At 40.0% G+C, this 26,585-nt stretch overlaps 1 protein-coding gene across 1 annotated transcript in view; it reads left to right on the top strand.

The window, feature by feature from the left end:
- Positions 1-1,479: 1,479 nt before the first annotated feature.
- The window catches only part of LOC113563908, a 50,480-nt gene continuing 25,374 nt past the window's right edge, over positions 1,480-26,585 (top strand). The window contains exons 1-2 of the mRNA XM_026977156.1: positions 1,480-1,499; positions 17,586-17,714. Coding sequence (XP_026832957.1) covers positions 1,488-1,499; positions 17,586-17,714 — 141 coding nt within the window. The 5' untranslated portion in view covers positions 1,480-1,487. The remainder of the gene's footprint in view (positions 1,500-17,585; positions 17,715-26,585) is intronic.

Raw genomic sequence — 26,585 nt, 5'->3', positions numbered from 1 at the left:
CGTAGCTTACTATTTTGAGCAAAGGCTACTTGAGCAAAGGTTACTTGAGCAAAGGCTACTGACTACCATGCATTCCAAGTCAAATTTTTATACAATAAAATGAAATGAGAACTAGCTGGAATAACTCTGCAACATAGAAATAAACGGGGACTTATTAACATTGTTGGCTCAATTTTTTAATACCTATTTGGCACACTTGATGAAAATTATCGAGTAGAAATACAGGAGAAACTTGACACAAACGCCCATAACTCAGATATAGGAACTCAACGACGCTATATGATTGATAAATGACGGAATGCAAAAGATACAGAATTATGAAACTGACATCAGCATCATTAACACTCTGTTATTCGAACTTTTGTAGGTTACAGAATACATCGAAAATTTGGAAATGGCCAAAGCTTTCCACACTCGGACTGTTCAATCACAAGCTATTACATTACGATAAACTTAAAAGTGTTAACAGCAAATTTATTGCAAACATTATAATCCCCTTGGATTAATTACAATGATAACCAATTCACTAATAAAGACAATTAAAATAAACCCATACCCAGACTCCAACGGCTATCAGCTAGATTACACACACACACAATCATATTTCCAAAGAGGAAATAAAGTTTACAATACCGACTAATATAACATATTTCTAATTTTAAGCTTATGCACGCGGATGAAATAATAAAATACATAGAACCTGTTACGTCGGCATATTTGTACCCGTGGTACAAATTGCCTCGAGGTAGAGGCTTCCGATGTTTAGGGACCAGGTTGCCAGCATAAGCTTGTCGTATTGAGGTCGTGGGATCATGGGATCCTGGTTGACAATAATTTGTTTAGCGGACAGCAACGCTTTTGCCACCGGTCAACGGTGTACACGTCAGCAAATCTGCTGATAATTCACGACTACAAACTTTAACTGTACAAGTAACGGGTATAAAAATATTAATTATAAAAATATGTAATTAGTCAAATTGCATTGCCTGGAAGAGGCTAAAAATAATATCTTTTTATTTCCTATGCTCTTACAAATATATGTTGTGCGTAAGTAGAAATGAAGTTGTAACGAGAATATAAGTTAACTGGAGTCATTTACATATTGCTTATGCCCTTAGTTTAATGCAAGCGCATCGGAGCTTTTGAGAGAAGAGCTAAGCTTTGCTGAGGAACGTAGGGTAAAGATAAGAGATCTATTCTGTAATAGGCAGTCGATATTTGGAGATCAAAAGCGTCGGTCATCGCCACGCACAAACATACAAATTCGTCTCATTAAGTGCAGACCGCACTAATTCTATTATAATTGTATACAAATAAAAATATACGAAACACTTCTAAAGATAATTTATGCGTGTATTAAGTCGAGAATAAACAAGAAAAAAAGTGCACATATAAAATTACACACATGCGCTTATATACTGTGTAATTTTGTATATGTATATGTTTATATATATAAATAAGTGCAGATATATATGTATATATGCATTATGTACACACATGTATGTATCACTGCGGCACGCTCAAGTAGCTATCCGTTTCTCCAATTACTCGGTCACTGCACTTCTTTTTGTTGCTATTATTTTTACTTTATTTGGTCTGGCATTTAAAAATTAATCGGTTCACTAATTTCTTTTGTTTGTTTTGCCGACTGTTCATTCTCGGCTGTAATTATTTGCGTTTAATTTGCTGGCAGTGTCACTGCACTGTTTAAGTTTGGACTCCGTCTTTCAGTGCTGCTTTCACGTAATAGACAGAAGCTGGAATATACGGGTACGGCGGGTTTTTTATGTACGGCTATTTATTTGACGGTTTTATGTTTAGTTGACTTTTTAATATACCTGCTACATGCATCCAAAACCATTACACGCTCCTTTTCTGACTTTTCCATTTATGACTGTCGACTGTGAAGGCTTTTTAAATCAGGTGGATTCTAAAAGTAGACCCCCCCTGTAGATGTCAAACTCTCTAATGCTAATGCTCGTGTATACAAATGGGGATCCCCTTCAATTGCTCAGGATCAGTTCCCATAAATCCTTAGCACTGCATACCACGGATCTTACTGTAGAGTTCATCGACTCAGTAAATGGATCCACCCAAGTTGTTATAATTGAAGGCTCGGATCATGAATATGTCGAGACTTCCGACTCAGCCGACTTGGTTGATAGTTTTTAAAGGGGTTATTTGACCCTTCTATGTCATCCACCCCTAACAATAACATTGGAGCAGATTTCTCTTGAGTGGATCGATTTTTCTTTTTGAACGGCAACGAAGGATGTTTTAAACGATTAAACCATTTTATAAGCAAATTGTAAATTTGAAAAGTATTCATTTCAAACTTGGCTGATCAGCAGTTAAGTCAAAGGCTAATATAAAACTGTTTGTATCAAACATATCTTTGGAAATCTGAAGACCCCGATCATAATGTTTTATTCCGCTAAATCTGAATAGCATATTGTAGCCTAATGAGCCATGGATGTTTTCAGAGTCTTAGTAGTCAAATTCTAGAGCTTGGGAAGGAACTTGAAATACCATTACCATTATATATTATTAAAGCGTTGCATTTTGAAATGTTCAAAATGAAAGGGATCTAGTCCTCTGTTCCCTGACTATGATCGGCTTTTAACCATACAAAACGCTAGAAAATTTGGTAATTGTCCAATTATCACATTGTTATTAATATATTATTATTAATATTATTGTTATTACGCTATTAATAGCGTATTGTGTTCTGTGTAAATTGTAAACGATTTTACTTCTACTTTACTGAATGGCTAAAGAGCATTTTTTTGTTTGTAAAACATGATGATGAGCCAATAAAAGGGTGGGGTTTACAGTTACGTGATTCATGAAAAGTTGTGCTTCTAATATCTTTAAGTTTGATTCGGTATCGTTTTTCATCAAATAAAATGCGGTTTTTTCAATATTAAAATTATTTCTTAACTCAACATTATTTGCAAGCAGTTTCTTTTGATTAAATATACCACCGTGAATTTTTCCATATAGTTTTTAAATATATTTTTAGGAGTTTCATTAGAGCTCGGATAATCGTATTTTCCTGATGTTAATCCTCCAAAAATTGGAAAATAACCTTGCGAGGTCAAGTGGCTTTCCGAGGCATCCTCTTATAGTTTAAAACTGTTTGCAGATAGGCTCTATAATGATAATTATTATCACTCTGCGATAGTAATATGTTATTTAAATATACTGATGAACTTCTCCGACAGCATTGACAAGGACAAGTTGTAAATAAGCACTTCATAGAGCTCGAAATGTTTCACCATTTCCCAAACGAACAAATCCGGTTCGCCCCGTTCAAGGATTGGATTATAAGTAACCTCTTCTGTTCGTAGAATAAAACTTGGGTAGGGTGTGGTGCAAACAAATCTAATTCTCTTTTCATACATTCATACGTCTACTCATTTTGCGTTAGAAAAAATATGGCATATATTATATTATTTAATTTCCTTAATGATTTGTCTCTTTTATGATGCGTCTAAGTATGTTTACGTTGTCGTTTAGATGTTAAATGATTACGTTTTTTTCTAGCACCCCTGAAAGAAATATTTTGTATTTCTTTTTTCACTGCTATTTTGCAGGTTCTTGAATAATATTTTTCTACCAAATTCATTTTTATCCAGTTTCTGTAGCTTAATTTTTAATAGCATTTAATACCGGATGTTTTGGTAATTATTGTTTATTGTTATTATTGTTTTTATGTAATTAAAAAGACCACAAAAAAAGTTCAGATTTTTCGACCTTGTTGAATAATTCGTGGGGTTACATATAGGGTTCCTATATTGGGCAATCCAGCTCCACACTGACTTACATAATAATCCTGATAAGATTTCGTCATGATGACTATTCGTGTTCTAAGACAACATTATTGGGGCTTGTACTATTTATAGGTTTGACCTTCTCCTCTTTCTTAAGTGAAGAGTGACAAAAATCGGAACAGCGGAAGTTCAAAAGGAACTTTGTAACCACTCGAATCCGCAATTAATATTGAGATTTCATTTGAAGACCATATATCCAAAGGGTAATTTTATATTTTTAATTCTATATTTTAAAACATAATATTTCTTTCTTTGCATTACACGAAGACATCGAGGTCTCTTACTTACTACCAAAAGACTTCGGTTTGATTGTGTCAGTTTAAATAAAAATCAATCCATATTTAAGTATTTTCGATTGAACAGAGACGTTTTTATATCTAAATGTTTGAACAATTACTAAACTAAGACTAGGTTGTTTACCAGTAAGCTTTACTCTTGGTAATGCTGGTTTTTTTTTAATTTTTTCTTTACCGTCTAAAAACGAAGTGTTGTATATCTTGTGTTTATCGTTAATTTCATTTGGAATTTCAAATGATTTATTAACTCCATCTTCACCTTGGGGAGGTAAGTCAGCGAACTCTTCGTTTCTTAAAAATAAAACGCCTGACTTTGTGTAGTTTCTGATTCAATAAGTTAGTAGTTTCTTGTGATTTTAAATAAGTTTATTTTAAGGAAGGATTCTAGGAATTACATCAATTCGACGTTCTTATCGAATTTATATCCATTTAATACAATCACATATTTTGTTATTATTTAAAATGGGTAAAAATGTTGTACTTATTAATTCATTCCCTCGCGATCATTGTTAAATAATGCTTGAAAGGTGTTGGGTTATTTTGCTTATTTTTTTCAAACACATGGTTGAATTAGGACTTTTAATGTAGGCTTTGGACATGAAAGATATCACAATGCATTTTTACATTTTTTTTAGATGTACATTAGTGATTTTATGATTTCCTCGCAATGTACTTAAAACTATTTCTACTATTGTTTTTATCAGCTCATTACAACTATTGCTTACAATTGCCTTCCGTAATTTGTTTTTGGCTCTTTTGAGAACATACAATAAATATATGTTTGTTTGATTACAAGCGATTTGGGCTCTTTTTTGTAAACCATTTTCATCGGAATAACACACTATATTCCGAATTAAAAATGTTTGATCTAAATCTCAAGAGATCGTGTATTCCCTGAGTGAGATCAATAAGTAAATACCCGAGTGGTTGCTCTGTTACTTTTTTTTAAATTCTAAATAGCTCCATTAAGTTTTCTGGATAAATTTGTCTTGATAGGCATTGAAATTGAAGTTTGTCACGAGGATTTTTAAATGCAATCCATCATCAAGTCGTCCAATATCAATAGAATAGTTTCGTTTTCGATTGTTTCAGGAACTTCTTTAAAGTATTCAATCTTATTAAAATCAGGCTTAGCACTCTCCTCCCCATAATACCAAATAATTCAATCAATTCAAACTTTAACAACAGTCGAGTTACCCGACTATCAATCTCAAGCATGCTTTTTCCAGCTTTTGTAGTTCCTGAGATCGATGCGTTCATATGGTTAAACGGACACTGTATGAATCGGATCCCTCCGAACTTGTTTTACGTGGCGTCTTCCACATTACCGTGTTCCACATTACAACAACGGCACCCTATACATTCCTTTGGCGAAGCATTCCTCTAGGCGAATCTCTTTCTGCTCCCGCAATGTCCTCGCTATAGAGCCAGTCGTTCTCCTCCAGCGGGTATCCACGCTTCAGCTTGTATTTGACCGCTAATTTCTTAGCAGCCAAGTCAAGCGGGAGTGATCCAGCAAGAGCCTGCAGTGCCGCGGTGGACACTGTTCGGCATACCGATAGGCATCCAAGCAGGATCAGCCTATGGCAGGAGGCCAGTCGCCTCCTGGCAGCTACTTGTGCGGCGGTGTCATACAGCACAAAAGGTGCCGTGAGTCCGGGCATATATGGTCCGCCTGGCTCGACGACTGAAACCCCAGTCGAATCGAAGCACACGCGCCAATGCTCCAACGACTCCGGTCATCCGCTGGCGAAGTGAAGCTATGTGCGAGAGGAATTTCATTCCTTCACTGAACGTGATGCCAAGGTACCGATAGCTACACTCATACGTCAGGTTCGCTCCAGCAAACTTTAACGTAGGTGCACGTCTCAAGGTGCACGTCTCTTGCTGGTCGAAACGGCAACGCCAATTTTCGCTCCCCACGTTTCAACGATGGACATCAGTTCCCTCGACGAAAAAAAGCAGGTCATGCGCGTACGCACTTAGCAGGCAATACGGCTCGAGGCGCTGAAGTAGTACATCCATCAGCATGTCCCAAATAAATGGGCCGCTGATTGACCCCTGCGGGCAACCTCTAGTTACCGGCACATTCACTGCACCAGAACTGCTTCGGATCACTGCTCTTCGGCCGGCGAAAAAGCTCCCGGCATCCCAAGTCGGCTAGTCGGCGCTGTGCAGCATTCGACGTTGTCAATTGCTCCTGTGAAGTCCACGAATGTGCCGAGCACGTATTACGCCGCGCTGGCGTCAACACTGCTCTTCACGTGCCTCCAAGCATCCTCCACACATCGTCCTTGGCGAAATCCGAACTGCCATCTGCAGCCTTCCGGAAGAACTTCTCTTACACGATTCACCATGATTGCCTCAGGCCCCTCGCCAAAAACTGGCAGAAAGCAATTTCCCCTGTATGAGGAGGGCTCACACTTATCCTTCTCGGTTCCCTTGAGTAGCGCCACTACTCGTGATAACTTCCACTCGCTGGGAAAATATCCAGACCGGATGCATCGGGAATACAACGATGTCAGGTTTTGAGACTTTCTACCCAGCGCAATATCGCACACATCATGTACCATACTGCGCAGGGGGTGGAAACCTGCTAGTCCAACGGCGGCTCAAAGAAGCTTTCCGGAAGTTCGGCTGCTCTACTCACCATCTCCTCCTCGAACAATCGCCAACATGCATTGGAGAAGTTCCAGGACGGCACAGGAGCTAAGCTCTCAACTGCGGTTGTTTCGGCCACAACAGTATTAATGTTGTGGTCACTCACCTCCCACTTGTCCACTCTCCACTCATATGTGGCCCACATAGATGCTGTCTCGTTGAAGATATCACTACGAGCTCTGTAGTTATCGAACGTGTACACCTCTGTTGGCTGCTTTAGGGCGGCGGCTCTTGCCTCCAGCATCCACTCAGACAGCAGCTCACCCCGACTGTAGCTTGCTCTCGGCATGCCGAGAAAGTTTGCTAAACCACAAACTTTGGGGGACACTGCATTCGCGTCGAGGCCCGCAATCCAGCTGGCCTGCAGCAGGATCGCATCCATGTACTGAAGGTACGGTTCCAAAGGTGCATCTAATTGGCAGTATGCTGAACATAAGAAGATTGAGCCAAAACTCCCATTTACTACCAGACATACGCCATACTCTGTGGTGAGGGCCTCCACTGGCATACTGCTGATGCACTAGGATGGCTGCCTTCCCTCGCCGGTCGGTAAAAATCCTCATTCCTTCAGGCAGCACATCCATCCCATCGCCACTGAGGTACGGCTCCTGCACCAGTGCGAACATTGAGCCCGATCTCCTGAGTCGGACACCAAGCTCGATGGTCGCAGCTCGGCCTCGGCCACAGTTCGCTTGAATGAAGTGTTCGAGACCATATGATGCCCCGAGGGTTGCCCTCTATGCCGGCAATTCCGGTAGTCCTCCGGGTTCTGGCACTTTGCCGCGGTGTGGCCTTGCTGCCCGCACTGGCGGCAGACGTTGGTCTTCTGCCGGCATTCGCTGACCTTGTGGTCGAAACCCACGCACCTGTGACAGGCATAGGTGCGGACCTGCGATCGTCATCGGAAGGAGAACCACTTGATATACACCCGACCCACATCAAGCTATGCCATCGCTTTGTCGTCGACTCCTAGCGACACATTATTTGAATGGATTATAAATTATTTTTAATAAACTTTAAACATATGTGTTTCCATTACTGTATAATTCATAATTTGAGTTTTCCTAGAATACAAATAACATAAACAAATTATTTAATGAACAGGGAAATGGATTTTTTTTTATGTATTCTACAATTTGTAAAAAAACTGGGTAGTTGCGTTAAACCTTGTATACGGAATATCTCCAGCTTACCAGTCCAATCCGTTTATTTTCTGATGTTTCATCTGTTGTTGCTAAAGAGTTTCATTATCCAATTCCTTACAAATAAATGGTGGCTTAAAAAAAAAGAATTCGGAATGACAGATCCTGCAGGCATGAACGCTAACTCTTTTACAAATACTTGTTTATTGTTTCCAAGTAGATATTGAAAGTCTACTATAATGCTCAACAGTGTTCATGATAATTGGTTGGTACTTTTTAATCAACTGGGGGTGAGTTGACAAGGGCTTCCTCCTTTATATACCGACAAGAACTGAATATACTTTTCCAATTACGTCGGATTTGATAAAAACGAATAGATGCAACTGCTTATATATACAGCTAAAGCTTGACCGGTATGACTTCTTGATGCCAGACACTATTATTGATCATTCGTGCATGGCTTCAATAAAGTGTATCTTTAGATTTAGAAAATCAGTACGTTTGTGTAATTAATCATTACGGTAACAAAATTGAGTTTGATTGTGAGACCTGGAGATCTTTATTAAGATTGATTGTGTATCTTTTTAAAAATATTTTTATGTTGAAATTCCATTTTACGACAACAGGTTATTTACCTTTATCACAATCATATAATTCCTAAGTGTACATCCTTACAAATTAGATATTAAACTATCTTATTAAGTTGGTAGAGATCTATTTGATAGAGATGTGCAAATGGAAATAACCCGATTGTGTTTTAAAATTTCCAAAACGATGCATACTCAAATAAAACGAGATGTACTTATATAAGCAAAAACTATTAACTAAACAGACACACTTATAAAAACTAATTCTTAGAATTACCGCTTGAAGATGACCAAATAACAATTTGTTCATGAAATTTATAAGCCTGCTATGAAAAACTTTAAACGCCGAAAATTCGTTCAGAAAGGCATAAATGATACCTGGCAAATTGATTTAGTTGAAATTATACCATTTAGCATAAAAAATGAAGGTTATAGATATCTACTAACCGTTATTAAGACATTTGATTAAAATTTTATGTATTGAAGCGTTCTGGACGTTGTTTTATAAGTTTATAAAAATCTGCATCAGAGGATAAAATAAATTAGGACAGCATAATCTGGATACAGATCCATGCATACAATTTCTAATAGAGGGACTTTTAACAAATAAACAAGATAGAATGCTATAGTCATATACCCGTTACCCAGCCCGTGGAATTGCGAACGAGAAATTTCAAAATTTTCTGAAATATCGGTAAAAAGTGGGAAAAAATAATAATATAAAAAAATAAAATATAAACATATAATAATGTAAGAGTTTTGGGCGGTTTGTGGGCGTAGCAAAAAGTTTTTTTTGGCAAATCTATAGAAATTTACAAGATATATTATATTCAAAAATGAATATATATTATTAAATATTAAATAATATAATATTAAAACATTTTCATAATTGTGAGCGTGACAGATTTGGGCGGTTTGTGGGCGTAGAAGTGGGAGTTTCAAAAAGTATTTTGGTAAATCTGTAGATATTTACAAGATATATTCAAAAGTGAATATATTCACAAGATATATGCAAAAGTAAAAAAATATCACAACATTTTTTAAAGTTATGAGCGTGACAGTTTTTTGCGGTTTGTGGGCGTTAGAGTGGACGTGGCAACAATTGGAAATAAGCTTGCACTGCGTCCTTTGTAAGCTGTATGCTTAATCTCAACCTCTCTAGTTTTAATTTTGGATTTGCTCGCCCATTGTTGTCAAAGTTACATTAGTATTTGTTAAATAAACGAACTAAAAAAAAAAACATCATCGCGACACGACGTCTGCGGGGTCTAAGTTCGTCGGAACGTGTTGCGAAGTCATGTTTTTCTCCTGAATTTTAGCGATTCTGTTTGATACGAATACGTTAAACTTCATCGGAGTTTGCCGAATCCACGTCAAAACAATAGACGAGTCTGACCAGCAATTATTGGCGCACTCGAAAGCTATGGATTCCTTGACGCGTACGATTAGCTCAGCCAATAAAAGCGCTGTAGAAAGTTATAATCTTGGAATTGTTAAGGCCTTTAGTGGAGCTTTGGCGCACAGCCAAGAGATGGACATTTGATTCTCCATCAGTCTTCAATCGCAAGTAGAAGTACGCTCCATAAGCTGATAGCTAGCATCGCAGAATACATGCAACTCAACGGAAGCTCTAGGATGCATTACGAATTGTGGACATTTTAAGTTCTGTACGACCGATAACTGTGAGGTCAACTCCCCCCATGACGAAGGAATTGGCCCAGGCAATGCGTCATCCCAATCCACGTTAGCACTCCATAGAGATTGCAGAAAGATCTTAGTTTTTGTGACAATTGGCGTTATTAGACTAAGTGGATCATAGAATTTGGCTATTGTTGACAATGCAATCCGCTTGGTGGGTCGATGAATGGACGGTATTTGAGAAAAATTAAATAGAAGTTGATCTTAAGCTGGATCCCAGGCTAATCCCAATGCTTTGGCGATATCCGATAGCTGCTGACTCATTCAAACACCATATACGGATTGGAAAGTGACCTAGCAACAGTAATTCCTTTACCTGACGGCGAATTTCTCTCACCTCCTCAACTGAGAGGAAATTATTCCAGAGATTAAATTATCCATATAGAAATATCTAGGAATAATTTTTGCTCCAACTGGAAATGATTCCTCCTCTTCATAAGAGAGCTGATGCATGGCTCTTAAAGTCAAGAAGGCAGCTGGCACCATAAGCTGGATCCACAAGTCAGAGTGTTTAATTTCTTAAGAATCAACTCATCCGTGGAGTTCCCTCGCCAAACAATACACTGCAAAAAGTCGTTCAGGTACGAAACACGCACGAAACGGTACATCTTGCAGATACCATACACAAATACACTTTAAAAAATCGAAAAAAATAAGTAAAATTTGTTGAATTGTTGGCCCTGCAAGAAGTAAGTCGTGTAGAGAGCTACCAGAAGTCGTTTTAGCAGATCTATCAAATACCACCAGAAGCTTTGTGCTCGTGCTCTCCGGCATAAGTACGCAATCGGGAGTTTTGCGAGTTTTCCGGCAACAATGATCGCATTAACAATGATAAGTCTTCAATTTCCAAAAATCTCTTTACTATTGCGGTAAGTGTGTCATCATCAGAATGATCAGCGGTGTGGCAGTTTGATGGCAGCTAAACTGATTAATGATTTGGCATGGTCGACATCCCGCCAGATTCTATCCGGCCCTTTTATGGCATAGATTTGACTCTGCAATTTGAAATGAAACGATAAATGTATGCAAATATGCAAATAAGGAAGAGAACACTTTAGCAAGTAATGATCCCTCGCATCGCAAAATAAACATAACGGTTTATTTGAGTTAGTAGCAGAAGCAATAAGTGTGTTTTGGTTATATTTGTGCTAGCCTGGTGTTTGAGTATCAAGGCTTTATCCAAGATTTCCATCATCCTCCAAGATTTCCTCTTCTCCAAAAACAACTCCATAGTCATCAGAAGTCCATCCAAATTTTGTTGCGTAGTAGCCAGGGTTTGAATTGCCCCCTGGTGCGAATTCAGATTTCCAGCGATTTCCAGATTTGGCAACTAAGGCTTCCTAGATCGAAAACAAATATCCACATTATTAGAAAAGTCAATAGAGAAAAGTCAATGAGCAAAACTGTTTAGTTTTCCATTCACATCCAACAACTCTGCGGAAACTTCAAACCGATGGTCACTCGACATCCCCGTAAAATCCATTCTTTTCAACGATGTCTGCGCAGAACCAAACGCCAAGTTTAAGGAATTGATTCTTTCCACTCGCGCCAGTAAATCAGCTTTATCCAACTGATTAACCGAATCAGTGTTTAAATAAAATTTCATCGAGTTTATTTGCCGAAAAAGAAATTTTGCTTTGGCTCGGTTGAAGTCCACTTCCTTTGGGTATTTATTTTGAGCTTAAACCAAGTTTTTCTTATCAGACATTTTTCGATCACGAGAAGAAATAAAATAAAACAAAATGTCCGAACGCGTCACGCACGAAACACACATTACTTTTATCGCGAAAATATAGGGGTGACAAGCGTCGCCGAAATGCAAGGAAACATTAAACTTTTTTGTTGTTGTTCTTACCAGCAAATTGTTAGTTTTTAGTTAATTAATTCTTATGCCAAGCGGGCGATCTTGCTCCCGAAATAATGTAAACAAAAGGGCAGCACTAGTAAGATTTTTATCACAAGAATTCAGTCTTAAGTCGAGATCAAAGAAATAAAGACGTGAAAATTTCTTTTCAAAGTTTTTTTTATTCTTAACGTTGCCCTTAGTCAACTGACATTAGTTCGACTCATTAAAAAATCAACATTTCTCTATATGATCGAATGCCCGCAAACGTCAGCGAAAAAATGCGTTTTGTTTAAACGATATTAAACAGGACCGAGTTGCAGACTCCGATGGAAGTTGCGATTATTTCGGTGCCACCAAATGTTTGTGGGGAAGTCAACCAATATGCCAACTTAGGATATTAATTAATACGAACGCACGAATAGGTTATATTAATTATTAACAGTTTATTTGTGCTCTGGTTTTTTCGGAGATGAAGATTGCCTATGCTTCAAAATATAAACCTATAGGAATACGCTTACAAAATTAGTATAGCTGAATAGATAACACGACATAAGATAGAAGAAAGAAGGGCGAAAAGAGAAGAGGGCTGCTGCTCCAAACAATATTCTTGATCAGAATCAATAGCCGAGTCGAACTGGCCATTTCCTTCTTTCCGCCCGTCTGTTCGTATTAATTTGGTAATTTCTTTTTCCAAATTTCTACCGATATTCCAGAAATCGTTGAAATTTCTCTTTCACAATCATCCACTAGCTAAGTAACGAGTATCTGATAGTCGGGGAACTCGACTATAGCAATCTGCCTTGTTTTAATTTCTAATTATTCTAATTTGTCTGATATTTTGTATTTTTAATAATACTAGTAATAATATGTCGAAGTAGTATGAGCGAACGGTCGTTCTTTCAAATAAATGTTTTGCTTTGCCAAAACCAGCGGTGGTTTTTTATAAGTTCTTTAATAATTCTATTAAAACTCCGTTCCCTTCGCGAGTGAATCTCCCTCGATTTGTGCACCATATCAAACATATTATTAAAACCTTTTTTTCTGTCTTCGTGTTCTGTTTACTCTCTCTTTTGTGCGTTGTCCGTAGTGCTGCTTGGTGTTGTTTTTGTATGCACATTAACTGCAGTGCGCACCCGCTATCTCTCTCTCTCTCTCTCAAACAAAATACAAAATTTTAAGCGTGTTAAGTGCGATCTTGGGGTACATTTAACAGTTCGCTTGCAAGTTTTGAAGATACACATCTTGGTACAGTATGAAACGAAGAAACATGGTATCTAATGTTGTCTTCTTCCAAAAGAAATGCCGTCAGGTAATAAAGCCTGAACCCTGAAAGCAGGGCTACAGTGAAGTCCTATCGTTGGTCACACGAGGCCATTGTAACCAGGGTCAACATGACGGCCAAAGGCGAACTGCTTTTGAGCTATGTTTCAAAACGGAGAAGTTTAAGCTGTACATGGGAGCAGAGCTCAGAGACCGAGCCAGCCTACGCACGGTAACGCAATCCAAAGGGCTCTTGATTCGTGACCTCGACGAGCTGACTACAGAGGACGAACTGAGGAGTGCGCAAGCAAAGGGAGCCAAGCGATCAACCACCAAGCGGGCACCCAGAAGTGCCCATTAGAGGGCAGAGGAGTACCAAAGGAATCACTATGATGCGCATGATTCAGTTAAATCTGAATCACTGCACGGCAGCCCAGGGCCTGCTAGGGCAGGCGGTGCGAGAACGCAGGCCAGATCATGCGTTACTTTGTGAGCCTTACCGGAAAGAGGCTAGCCCAAAATAGGCTTTCGGCCGCACCAGGAAAGCTGCGATCTGGAGGTGCAGCAGCGTAGCTCAACATATATAACCCATGTGCTAGGAGACAACGGGTTTGTTAGAGCAAAGGTGAGCAGATGGTGAGTGTACAGCGTATACCTAGCTACCAGCCTGACCATAAACGAGTTCCAGGCGGTAGACAGTCTGGCGTCGGATGCATGCTAGAGGTCTTTATTGCTGGCGACTTCAACACATGGTCAGTTCACCTACCAACTTGAGAGCTAGATGCATTCGCGACGCTGGACCCCAAAACCCACCCCAAACACCGCCAGCAACTCAACGCAGGAAGAAGTACAAAGAAGAAAGTTTCTTTCTTTGGTGAGTGGAAAAGTCGCAGAGCTGACGGCAGACGTGCTGATGAGACAGCTGAAGACCGCGTGTGACGCCTGCATGCAAACAAGCAGGATCCATAGACGTCACAGGGCTCCGGTCTACTGGTGGATCCAGGAGATAGAGACGGCTCGGAGTGACTGCCTCCTCGCCAGACGACGGCGTCGACGCTTCGGAGGTATGGAGTCATTTGCCGAACGCCAAGCTGAGTACAGAGTCCGCACGAAAACACTCAAGCTAGCCATACGGGAGAGCAAGCGGACAAATTTTTCGTCGACCTATGCAATGCAGCTGATGCTGTGACCCATGGGGAACTGCCTACAAGGTGGTGGTCAAGAAGGCATACACGGGGACTCCCACACCTCTGGACCCAAGGAAGCTCCGCAGTATAGTTGTACAGTGTAGTACGCCCCGCTGACACTGCCGCAGATGGCCACGACGAAGCAGACGCCACGGTCAGCAGCGAGGACGGAAAGGCCCCCGGCTCCGACGGCACTCCCAACAAGGCGTTTCGGCTAGCTCTCTTCCTTCAGCCTTTTTTTGCAAGGCGTTCACCAAGTGCAACCGTACCCGAACTGTTGGAAGATCCAAAAACTGCTGCTCCTCCCAAAACCAGGGAAGACACCCGAAGTGCCTTCATCGTTATGCCTCATCAACGGAACTGGTAAGCTCTTGGAGAAACTGGTGTGTGTTCGGTTAGAGAGGGCCTTCTTAGACGCGGGAGATCTCTCACGGTCCCAGTTCGCATTTAGGAAAGCACAGTCCACAATCGCCGCTGTCAACAGAGTGGTCGAAGTAGCGGCTCAGGCAATCGAAGGCACCAGATGGAAAGGGGGCGCACTAATCGGCTTCGGGGTACCAGCCCAGTTCGAATAGTGCACAGCTACTTCTCGGTACGGGTCCTACTCTGCGAGTCGACTGAAGGAGTTTTCAGGCACCAGGTCACTGATGGAGTCCCACAAGGATCGGTTCATGGCCCGCTTCTATGGAACGCCATGTACGACGGAATACTTCGCCTCCCGCTGGTGGGTAGGAGCGAGATTGTAGGCTTCGCCGCCGACGTGGCACTGCTGGTTGTAGATAAGCAACTCGGTCAGGCAGAGGGGTCGTGTAACCGCAAAGTCAGGACCATCGAGCAATGGTTCAGCTCAATGGGGCTTGATCTGGCACCGGAAAAGACGGAGGATGTCCTGATAACCTCCAGGAAGGTAGTGGAGACGGTCAAGTACATGGGAGTCATGATAGACAGAAGGCGTTCCAGGAGCACCTAGCCTACGCTAGCACAAAAGCAACAGGAGTCCACCAGTCGCTATCCGTCATAATGTTAAATACTAGGCCATAAACAGGTGAGCAGAAGACTGCTGATAAGCGTTACCCGGGCAACTATGCTGTACCCCGCCCCGCTGTGGGCAAAAGCCCTCCAAGTAGACAGCTACGTTCAGGGTCTGACCGCTACACACAGACTGTCGGCACTACGCATCTGTACCGCCTTCAGAAAGATGTCCAACGACCTAATCGCCCAGGAAAACAAATCGGTCTTCAGTCAAGCCCACGGTAGGGGCCTCTCCTCCAGCATCACCTGATACCCAATTTCAAGCCGTGGATAGAACGGAAGCATGGCGAAATTAACTTCCACCTAACGCAACTGATCAGCGGACACGGCTGCATCCGCAGCTATCTGAAACGCTTCGGCCATGAGGAGTCGGATGAATGTCCACGGTGCGGAAGCGGACGGTGCGAAACCTCATAGAACGAGCTCTTCTCCTGCAAAAAGTTCGCTTGCGAGAGGAGATCCCTGGAAGCCGTGCTTGGCAGAAGACTGAGTGCGGATAATCTAGTCCCATTCCTGCTGCAGCCGGAGGTGGAATGGCAAGGGGCCAACTGCTTTGCTGTGGCGTTAATAACCGAGGAGAGCTTAGAGAGCCTGGAGGGAACACGAGTGAGCCGATCCAGCATGTCCTCGCAAAGCAATGCTTCACGGCCATACCGCGGGGCGTCTATATAAATATAAATATAAATAAATAAAGCTTGAGCAGCCAAAAATTACTTGTTGACTGTGTGATAAAATCGTGCACATTTAGTGCGCAGGTATTAGCGGCCGAACAAGTGATGACACATCTAAGGGCCCAAATCTAAAATACTGTTGTGATGCTTGCCTAAGCGTTGCGGACGAGATGAAATCGTTTATGCGTTAAACAAAATGTGGCTTGAAAGGATTGATCAGCAGTTTTCACGAGGCTAGATATAGTTTTCGCAGCCTCCGGTATGTGATCAACAGGACTCCATAGCTGATCAGTTGTCAATCGCATTAAGTCCTCAAATGTTGCTTCGATCGGCAGCTTCGATTAGCTTAACACCACAAAGGACTACCGGTGCAAGTTGGCCCTTCAGAAACACAATCTTCAGTCCAAAACCCCTCATGGTGGTTCCACTAAAGAAACAAATTTTCGTTTCTCGGCTTTCCTCTTATCAAACATCATGTGATGAATTGTCTTATATACAATACAAAACAAGAGAGAATGCTATAGTCAATGCCATAGTAATGCTACAGTAAATTTCTGGAATATCGGTAGAAATTGGGAAAAATATAACAAAATGAAAAAATTGTTGGCTTTGGAGTGGTTTAGTTTTTTGGGAAATCTATAGAAATTTAGAAAATATAAAAAAAATATCACAACTTTTAGCAAACTTATAGAAATTTACAACATACATATATGTATAAAAAAAAAAATGAAAAAATTCCACATGTTGAAAAGTGTGCGCGTGGCAATTTTGATCGGTTTTTGGGCGTTAGAGTGGGCGTGGCAACATTTGGAAACAGACTTACACTCTATGTTTCTGGACGCTGCATGCTTGAACTCAACATTCTAGCTTTTGTAGTTCCTGAGATCGAGGCGTTCATACGGACAAACGGACATGGGCAGTTCGACTCAGCTATTTATTCTGATGAATAATACTTTATATGGTCGGAAACGCTTCCTTCTGTCTGTTACATACTTTTCAACGAATCTAGTATATTCTTATTAAAGGGTAAATTGTTGAGATTTAATGCAGATTTTAGTGACGCCTGCATTTTGCAAGTTTGTCTCAGAACGTTATTTTATTTTATCATTTGTATTGCTAATATCGCTAGGACGCATATGTAAAATTAAATTAAATATTTCAATAAAATTTTAATTTTTATTTGCAAAGTAATTCTGAGTTCAATAATAGTGAAACTGGTCAATGATATTATTGGTAAACTAAAAACACATATCACATTTATATATACCCACATTATTTCAGAGTAAAGAAGATGAGCAAAGTATAATATAATGATGCTTCCAATGGAAGCTAAAAACACACATCACATTTATATATACCCACATTATTTCAGAGTAAAGAAGATGAACAAAGTATAATGATGCTTCCAATGGAAGTAACCGAGCCTTCTGAAACAAGTGATGGGACTGAAGAAATAAGAAGACGAAAACGATCTGTGAATAAGAATAAAACATACAAACAGGTTAGTATAAAATATATAAAAAAAAAGAAAAAATATACATATATGGAAATATGCAGTAAATAACGATAACTCATTTTCCGTCCCCAAAATGGTACGAGCTCTAATTCTAGTTGTGGTTTTGATGGTTGATGAAAGTGTTTGTTAACTAGGTAAATGTAGTAATTGATAATGAATTCGAATAATAGCCTGCACCTATTTCGGCCTCTCTGTTGTCTTTTCTCTCTTTTATTCGGGCTTACCAACTACATTTCCATGTTTGTCCCCACTACCAGGTCGCAAAAGGCAGAGGATGCTTGTCGGGAACACGGGGCATGGGCTCAAACGTGGTGGAGTGACGCGACGGTGGCGCCGTCGTTTTTACCGTTAGACAAATGCATGAGTGTGCGCAAAAAACTTATTTCCTGTTATTTTCCATGTAACAAGTTGGCGGTTAAATTCCGTTTGACGACAAATACTCCTGTGACGTAGTTGTATTAGTATAAATATTTATTGTATTATTAATATTTAGAAAATTTTGTAATGGGGATAATTTGGATATCTGTCAGGATATCAGTTCCACTCCACAAATTCCCCGGATGGCAAGTCCCATGGAGGTACCGGTATATTAATTAGATCTGCCATTAAGCCTCATTTATTAAACAATTCTATACCTCTAACACCTCTATAAGCCTGCAATCTGGCAGGCTTTTCTCACTCTGGCTGCAGTTTACTGGCCACCTGGCTTCCCAATCTCTGAGGAGAGTTCTTGGAATTCTTCAATTCTCTATGTGAGACATTTATTGCAGCCGACGACTACAGCGCCAAGCACAAGAACTTGGGATCTCGTCTAGTAATCCCAAAGAAAAAGTAGCTAGACCATGTAATCATCATTTTGTGCACTAGTTTCTTTGTAATCAAAGTCTTTTAAAAGCGTTTATCTCCATATCAAAAATATAAAAGTTAGTTTCGTGCCTCATAAGATCTGTTAAAAGCAATGACCGCAAATTCAGGATAAACTCCCGGAAAGAGCTAACCAGACCTGTTGCTTTTCGTTTGTCGAAATAGGAAACTTTGTAACGCCAGAGCAGCTTTTTGTCCGGTTTGTAAATGTAACATTTGCACACTTGTCAGCATTAATGACGATGCTCCAATTTACAGCCCAATTCTGAATTTCATATAAATACTGCTGTAGTCCACTGGTTGCTTGGTTAATGCAGTTGCTTCTAGATAAGACTGCTAGGTCATCAGCATATGCTGCAATTAATATATCATTCCGATTACAACTGGTAATTGCTGTACAGGTGGGCATATCTGCAGTGAAGATGGAATACAATGTTTGCTGTAGAACACTTTCTTGAGGAAGTGCCTTAATGCATCTTAAGTCCATGCATCCAGGGTTCACGTCACGCAAAATGTGCGATCTTCCACAGCTTTTAGCTGTCGATTCATTAACATTAAAAGTGATCTCTACAAGTGATCTCTTCACTCAACCTAAAACCTCCGATGATGCATGGCTTCCCTAAAGAGAATTAAATATCACGTTTTCTACAAGACCGGGAACCTATATATTAATAATAACACTTCTTGGGTCTGTGCTCGAGCATAAGTCTCATTACAAATATCTTGTAGTCATCCTGGACAGGGAACTAAACTTTGGCCGGAATGTTACATAATTGAAGCATGCTATGTTGTCAAAGCTGCGAAAATGCCTTAGCTCATTGGGATTGGGACAGATAGCCTTCAAGTTTATGAAATTACTGCTAAATGCTCAGAGTTAAAATTCTAGATTTTGGCCCTAAATGCCAATAAATAAGCATATAAATATAAACCTATAAATAGCCTACAAATATTTTTTTGGTTTGCTCGCATTATGTTTTGGTTCCCAGATTTCTGAAGAGGGATGCTTATTATTTTTAATTTAGACTTTATTATTCAAATTATTATAAATTCTGTATATTTTCGTTTTCTTTTAACAAATTATTATAATATATAATTCCATAATATTTTTTTTAATTTGACACAAATAAGAGCACAAATAATCGAACAAATATCCTTTTTAAACTGGGATGTTTTATCGCCCTGTTTTATACACCTCACTGTTAACGAATTCATTGGCATCCACTGCTAAATATTGGCAATAAAGCCAGATTATCAACGATATCAGTACCCGTTGCTGACCTCAACAGCGATCTTGGTGTTCCTGAGAAGTCGGCTGACTTTAAATTTTCGTATTCTATTCCCCTAAATTGTTTGGCCTTCATACCAAATCCATCAACGTGCACATAGGGGGATACTGGAGAGAATCCAATAACGCGAAAGGCATAACCACAAATTGGTAAAGGGCCCTTCTCGGCATTGTAAATGTGTCTAGCGTAATCTGCCAAAATCCATCCATACCGTCTAAGCTAGTCATTAATTCAGCTTTTAGAAATTTAAATATTCCAATAAACCGTTATCTCAATCATCTTTCGGCCATCGATGCAAGGCCTAACCTTACCTGGTTTTTGCAAAAAAACTACTGGGGAGGACGCTTTCAATAAACCCTAACTTGAGCATCCTATCCAACTCGACATACATCAGCTTTTTTTGTTGCTCGAGAGTTATCTAAATAGACTAAAATAATAGCTGTGACCGACTAGATCGCCAAGAATGTTATCCATTTCTCTTTGAAAGGTCGCTGGAGCGTTCTAAACTATATTCGTTGAAAAGTATGTAACAGGCATAAGGAAGCGTTTCAGAGAGAAAGCACGATCCTTTATAAGCGTTGATATTCAATTTGGATATTTGATATCCAAACCGAGAAACCTTTATGGGTAGCTCACACCAATCGATGTGTCCGTCACTATTATTTCTCATTTGTTCAGTTGTAGGAGTTTGTTAAAGAGTTCCTGTCACTTCTGTGCAAGCATCATCTGTGATGATGACTCTGATCGGATATCAATACTTAATGATCGCTTAGCTGTTATATTTTTGTTTCCGTAAGGCAAACTGTTGCAAACTGTCCAAAAATACATCAGATAGCTATGTAAATTGCATGTTGACAGCTTTTCCACGTTCTTTAAGTATATGTTGCCTGAAACTTGCGATGATGCAACCTAATGCTTAATACTAAATGCCGAACAGAAACCTTTATAAAGTTATTCAACTCACTCGTTGCAATCATGTAGCCATACTTTCAATAATCCAGTCATCAACGCAAATTATAGATACGGCAAACGACTTCCCCCCTAAAACTTCTTCTGAAGGTATTATAGAGAATAACAATTATGGATAACACCAATCCTTGTTCAAACATGTCTTTCACAAAAATTTTGTAGAAGCATAGCTAACTGCGATCTCATTTTGTAATTATTGTCATGCTCGGACTCACAAAAAAGATATAAAAGAAGTGGTTGGAAACTGTTCGCCAGTCCGAGCGCAACAATTGCCTCCGTCGACCGTATCAGTTCAGCGTGGAGTAAGAATGGAGTAGGAATTTAGCCAGAGCTCTAGCTCAATTAGAAGAAGCTAATACGGGTAAAATACCGAAATCAGTCCATCGACACGCGTCGAACTCAAACGGTGGATGGATTATATTACAATGCAGGAGATGATAAAGCTAACCATTATCGGGGTTACATCGTCTTTATTAATACAGAATCTTCCACCCCAAAGCAATAACCAAAGGCTGGCATAATTCACGAACGAGCCGCTTTCAGTTCGTCATCAGTTCGTCTCGGCAAAAAGTCGATATCATGTAAAAATGGAGAGTACATTTTGATGGAGCTACTGACGGGTTAAGAGATAAATAATTTATTTATAGACTAAAAGCGCTCACAGACGAAACCTTGGGGAGTCCCTTTTCAAGTATGTGTAAGAATCTCCAAAGCTAGATCCTGGTATTGGAGATACCACAAGGAAGTAGATGGTATAGAGCACGAAGGCAAAAACAAGGTGACCCGTATTCAACATTTTATGAGGCAATAGCTTCTTTAATTAATAAGGCATCTATAAAAATTGAAGAGGAAGAATTTATTGAAATATTAAGTAACAATTTTGCTTCCCGAGACTAGGCAAAAGTTGCTGTATCATTCAGTGAATGCTGTGGGACACTTACATACCTAGCTCAGCTAAGTGAAAACTTATACCATAAAATCAATTGCCGGATTGCCTTCAAAGCGAACGGTCGGGTTTTTTTTTTGGGCTTTTTGCTTTTGCCAAATAATAAGTTCTTTAAGTCAAGTTTTTTAATAAGTTCATTAATAATTCTATTTTGTACATATAACTATAAAAACTCCGTTCGCGTCGCGAGTTAATCTCTTTCGATTTGCGTACTATTTCAAACAAATTAATTTAATCTTTTGTTTTTTCCGTCTTTGTGTTTCGTTTACTCTCTCTTTTGAGCGTTATCCTTAGTGCTGTTTAGTGTTTTCTCGCTCTCCCACACAAAATCCAAGGTTTTAAGCGTGATCATTTAACGGCTTGCAAGTTTTGATTTTGTGTCTTAAAACAGTGGTCGGAAACAAACAAACATGTAAACTAATGTTGTCTACTTTCAAAACAAATGCCGTCAGGTAATAAAGCCTGGGAAGCGAAAACTTTTTTTTGGCTGTGTGCTAAAATGGTGCACACTAAGTACGCAGGTTTTAGCGGCCGAACAAGTGATAACCTAGCTAAGGCCCCAAATCAAAAGACTGATCAGCAGTTTAAACGTAGCTAGGGATAGTCCTCGTCGAGCTGATGATCTCCTTTCCGCGCTAGATTTGCAGTCTAAAAGCCTTAAGCTATTATAAAGCGAAATATAGCCGCTGGTGGCAGGTTGCCTAAGGGGAATGACCCGCAGCCTCCGGCAAGTGATCAATAGGATTTCACAGCTGATCAGTTGTCGATCGCTGCAAATCCCCAATGGTTGCTAGGATCGGCAGCTAAAAAGGATTCGGAGCAATTTTATCAATCAATTGTGAGTGAGTTTGGGATTCCGATTTGTCTGCACCAGTTTCACAGCGATTGGTTCCACCTGTCCCGATTAGTTTACCATACAAGGGAATATTGAGTCCAGAGTACCGGCACAAGTTGGCCCTTCAAAAACACAATCTAATTTTTCGCTTTCCCCGTTTCCTGGTTTTCCCCTGATCATACATCAACCGATGTATTGCCTTATATACAAGACAAAACAAAAGCCGATAGCAAAAAAGTGGAAAACTTTAATTTTTCTTAGGATAGGGACATTTAATCTTTTAAGATAACTGTCCCTAATAAGCAACTTCCAACCATATGTTTTGGTAATTTTTGGCCGGATAGTATGGTAGTGAAAGGGTTCGAAGCCAAGATCAAAAATAGCAAAAATGGGCCCGAGGGAATTAAACTTCCCTCACGTGGCCAGACCACTGCCCTTTCTTCTATTTCTACTTCTTCCTTTTCTTCTTTAGAAAAAAATGGTAGAAATTGGGATAAAAATTAAAATGAAAAAAAAAACTAAACATTTTTTTACATTTGTGGGCGTTGGAGTGGTGGAGTTTTTTGGCAAATCTCTAGAAATTTATAAAATATATAAAAAAGTAGAAAAATATCACAACTTTTTTCAAACTTATAGAAATTTACAAGAAACTTGCACTGCGTCTATGTCTCTGGAAGCTGCATGCTTAGTTTCAACATTCTAGCTTTTGTAGTTCTTGAAATCAAGGCGTTCATACGGACAGACGAACGGACAGACGGCCATAATCAGTTCGACTCGGCTATTGATCCTGATAAAGAATATATATACTTTTATGGTCGGAAACGCTTCCTTCTGCCTGTTACATACTTTTCAACGAATCTAGTATACCCTTTTACTATACGAGTAACGGGTATAATAACATCGTATTTGTTATAATCCGGCAGGATGCCATGGTCTCTACATTTGTATCCCAGGAAAGTTACCTTATGCATGAAGAATGAACGTTTCATTGGGTGAGTTGTTTTCCTCTCAACTCAAAGATGTTCGTTAGGTTTTTGAACATTTGTTGTTCAGAACTGCCGATGACTACCAAATCATCTTTATAAAGAAATGCAAGAAGAAATATAATGAAATTCTAATAAATAAATCTTTAAACCGTAAGGTAATCACGTAAACTGATAAGAACCATTACTGGTCGAAAACGATGTTATATTTCCAAATTTGTATCTTCTAGTTCTATTTGATGAAATCCAGATATAAGATCAAGACATGTTAAATATTTCGCTCGACATAATTGGTTTAAAAGTTTCTCGATTCTGGGTAGTGGTTATTTATCGGCCAGCAGCTTTTAATTTATTTTTCTGAAATCATCTACTAAACGTAATCTTTTTACATTGGAGTTGGGGATGTATTTCTTGGGCACCAAGACAGTGAGGCTATTGTATTCTGTTCAAATATATCATATTTTATTAATTTATTTACCTGTCTAGTTATTTTCGTCCTTTTCAGTTTCTTCATTCTTATTGCTTATAATATAATATAAACGGGAGTTCTCTCTGCTAATCTTAATTTTTTTTTAAATTGTTACTCGTTATGGTATATTTCCTGGATGGTTACAATATATCTTCATCGGTGCGGAGTATAACTTTCACCATAACTTTTGACTTGGCAGCTAATAATAATAAGTTATCAGTATCAGTGTGTATCAATAATACATGAATTATATAGATAATTTCCTGGCATATACCTGATAAGTTAGTATTATTATTTTTATTTAAGAGTTTAATTATACAGGGTGCGTTATGAAAGTAATGCGCATGGTTTCATTGTCACGTAACTACCTGTCGTAGCACGCTCGGACCTGTCTGAAAATTTGGGGCGGAGTCTCTCCTTTCCAACGCGCTCGGTCTCAGTTCGCTCTGAGCAATAGAAGTGGTAGGACGTGTCGTAGAGCGAAGTCATTTTTTTCTGTTGTGTCACGGTGCGATGCAGCGTTCGCTGGAACAGCGGTACGCCATAAAGTTTTGTGTGCGACTTATTATGCATTATATTTTAGTAAGGATATGTTTTCTCCTGTATATATAAAGAGTTTAATAGGGCTTTGGCTTATATCATTGTTTACTGTTTGTTGCGGGAGTTCGAAAACTTGCAGCGCTGCCCAAAATACTCAAGCTCACGTCGTTTCCAATAATCTTTATTAGTGCGAGCAATTCTAGGCAAGCACTTTAATTTCCTGTGGGTTACAATGTTTAGGTTATGATCTTATCGTGTTACAACTCATACTTTTAGTACGCTCACTACTCATGCCAAATCAGAAAGGAAAGCTAGATTCACCGCTCGCTTACCTTTCCAGAAACTATCGTGGGTTTTTTAATATCGATCAGAGGTATCGGTTTACTATCGATTGGGCTGCCCTACTGTTAGAAACGCTTGGCCGAACTAGTTCTTAGAATCTATCGTAATAATCCCCACTGGTATATTTTTCCCTCTGTGTATTGCTCTTGCAGAAAGACACGTAAACAAAACGCCATATCTTTTCTCCGAGCTTCGTCTGACTGCTACCAAAAGAGGTCCAAAGTAATCCACTTCTGTGTAGCTAAAGGAACGGTGGAATGCAGCCAGCCTTCGATATGGGAGTTCCGCCATCCGTGGTGGCCTAGGAGCTGCCCGTCGATTTTTGCATATTTGCCAGGCCCGACGTACTCTAGCCACTGTCGGCCTTAGCTTGAATATCCAAAACCTCTGTCGCAGCTCGTTGATTAAAGCTTCGTGATTGGCGTGCAGAAGTTTTCTGTGAAGTTCCACCATTATCAGTTGCGTAATCCGGCTTTCACTAGGTAGTACCACTCGGTCCTGACCGCTGCCCATCTTAACGCGTTCTTGAATCCGTAGTAGACCATATTCGTCGATGTACGGTGCCAGTTTGTACAGCGAGCTCTTCCTTGTCAAGGGTCGTCCCTTGAGCAGCAGTGCTATCTCGTATTGGTAGTGCTCCGCCTGTGCGTCCGACCACAGAGTCCTCTCCGCATTTAAAAGATCCTCTTGGGTGATCAAATCTTCGGCTTCCATCTGGGTTAGGTCATTTCTTTTCCAGCGTCGTAGGCTCCAGATCACTGTAGCCATACTCCGCAGGAGCCTCATCTAGGTGAAAGATCGTGTTGGGTTAATGAGCGGGGTACGACTCAAGATCGCATCGCTAGCGGAGACTCCAACAAATTGCGCTTTTAACTCAGAAACAGCCTCTTTGGCGACCGTTTCCGTCGGCCAGCCTTCGAGCTCCTGCCACAGGAACTTCGGTCCACGCAGCCAGCGGCTTCTGTCGGTGAAGTCGGGTACGCGTGTCCAATTAGTCGCTTCGTCCGCCCCATTTTGGGACGTCGGAACCCAGCGCCAGTCTTCCAGACTAGTGATCTCGAGGATTTCGGATACCCAAAACGCAACAAATTGTTTCAACAAATTATTTCCTCTGGTCAGAGCGTATCCAGCTTAACACCGTTCTCGAGTCGGTCCAGAATGTCCGCTTGCTAAGTTTCGTGGTTAGTGACAGCTCCATTGAGTACGCTAATCTGGCTCCCAGAGTTGCTCCCATCTGCTTCAGTGGTGCTACCTTTGTTTTGTAAGTAAGAAGCATTGTATGTCGGGGCATTGTATAGCTCAAACGTAGGTAGCACACAGCTGCAATCCCGTTTTCACCGGCGTCTACGAAGGTGTGCATTTCGACCTGATTTCGTTGTAGATTTCTCCTCTCCCAGTGCCTTCAGGACCGTACGGGAGTTAGAAACCCAGTTGCGTATCTGGAATCCTGCTTTCGAGTGTATGTGTTTGACGGTCTTGGCCAGGTTAATTGCTTCTTCTTCTGTGTCAACACTATGCAACATGTCATCTACATAGTGGTTTTCCAGTATGCATTTTACGCCTCTTGGGTATTTTTTTTTCGAATTCTTTGGCATTTTTGTTTTTTTTACAAATTGCGCGCA

This window comes from Drosophila erecta, unplaced genomic scaffold, assembly GCF_003286155.1.
Source record: "Drosophila erecta strain 14021-0224.00,06,07 unplaced genomic scaffold, DereRS2 tig00000021-arrow-pilon, whole genome shotgun sequence".
Classification (NCBI taxonomy): Eukaryota; Metazoa; Arthropoda; class Insecta; order Diptera; family Drosophilidae; genus Drosophila; species Drosophila erecta.
Note: the sequence above shows the minus strand (reverse complement) of the source record. Positions and strands in the feature narration are given on the sequence as shown.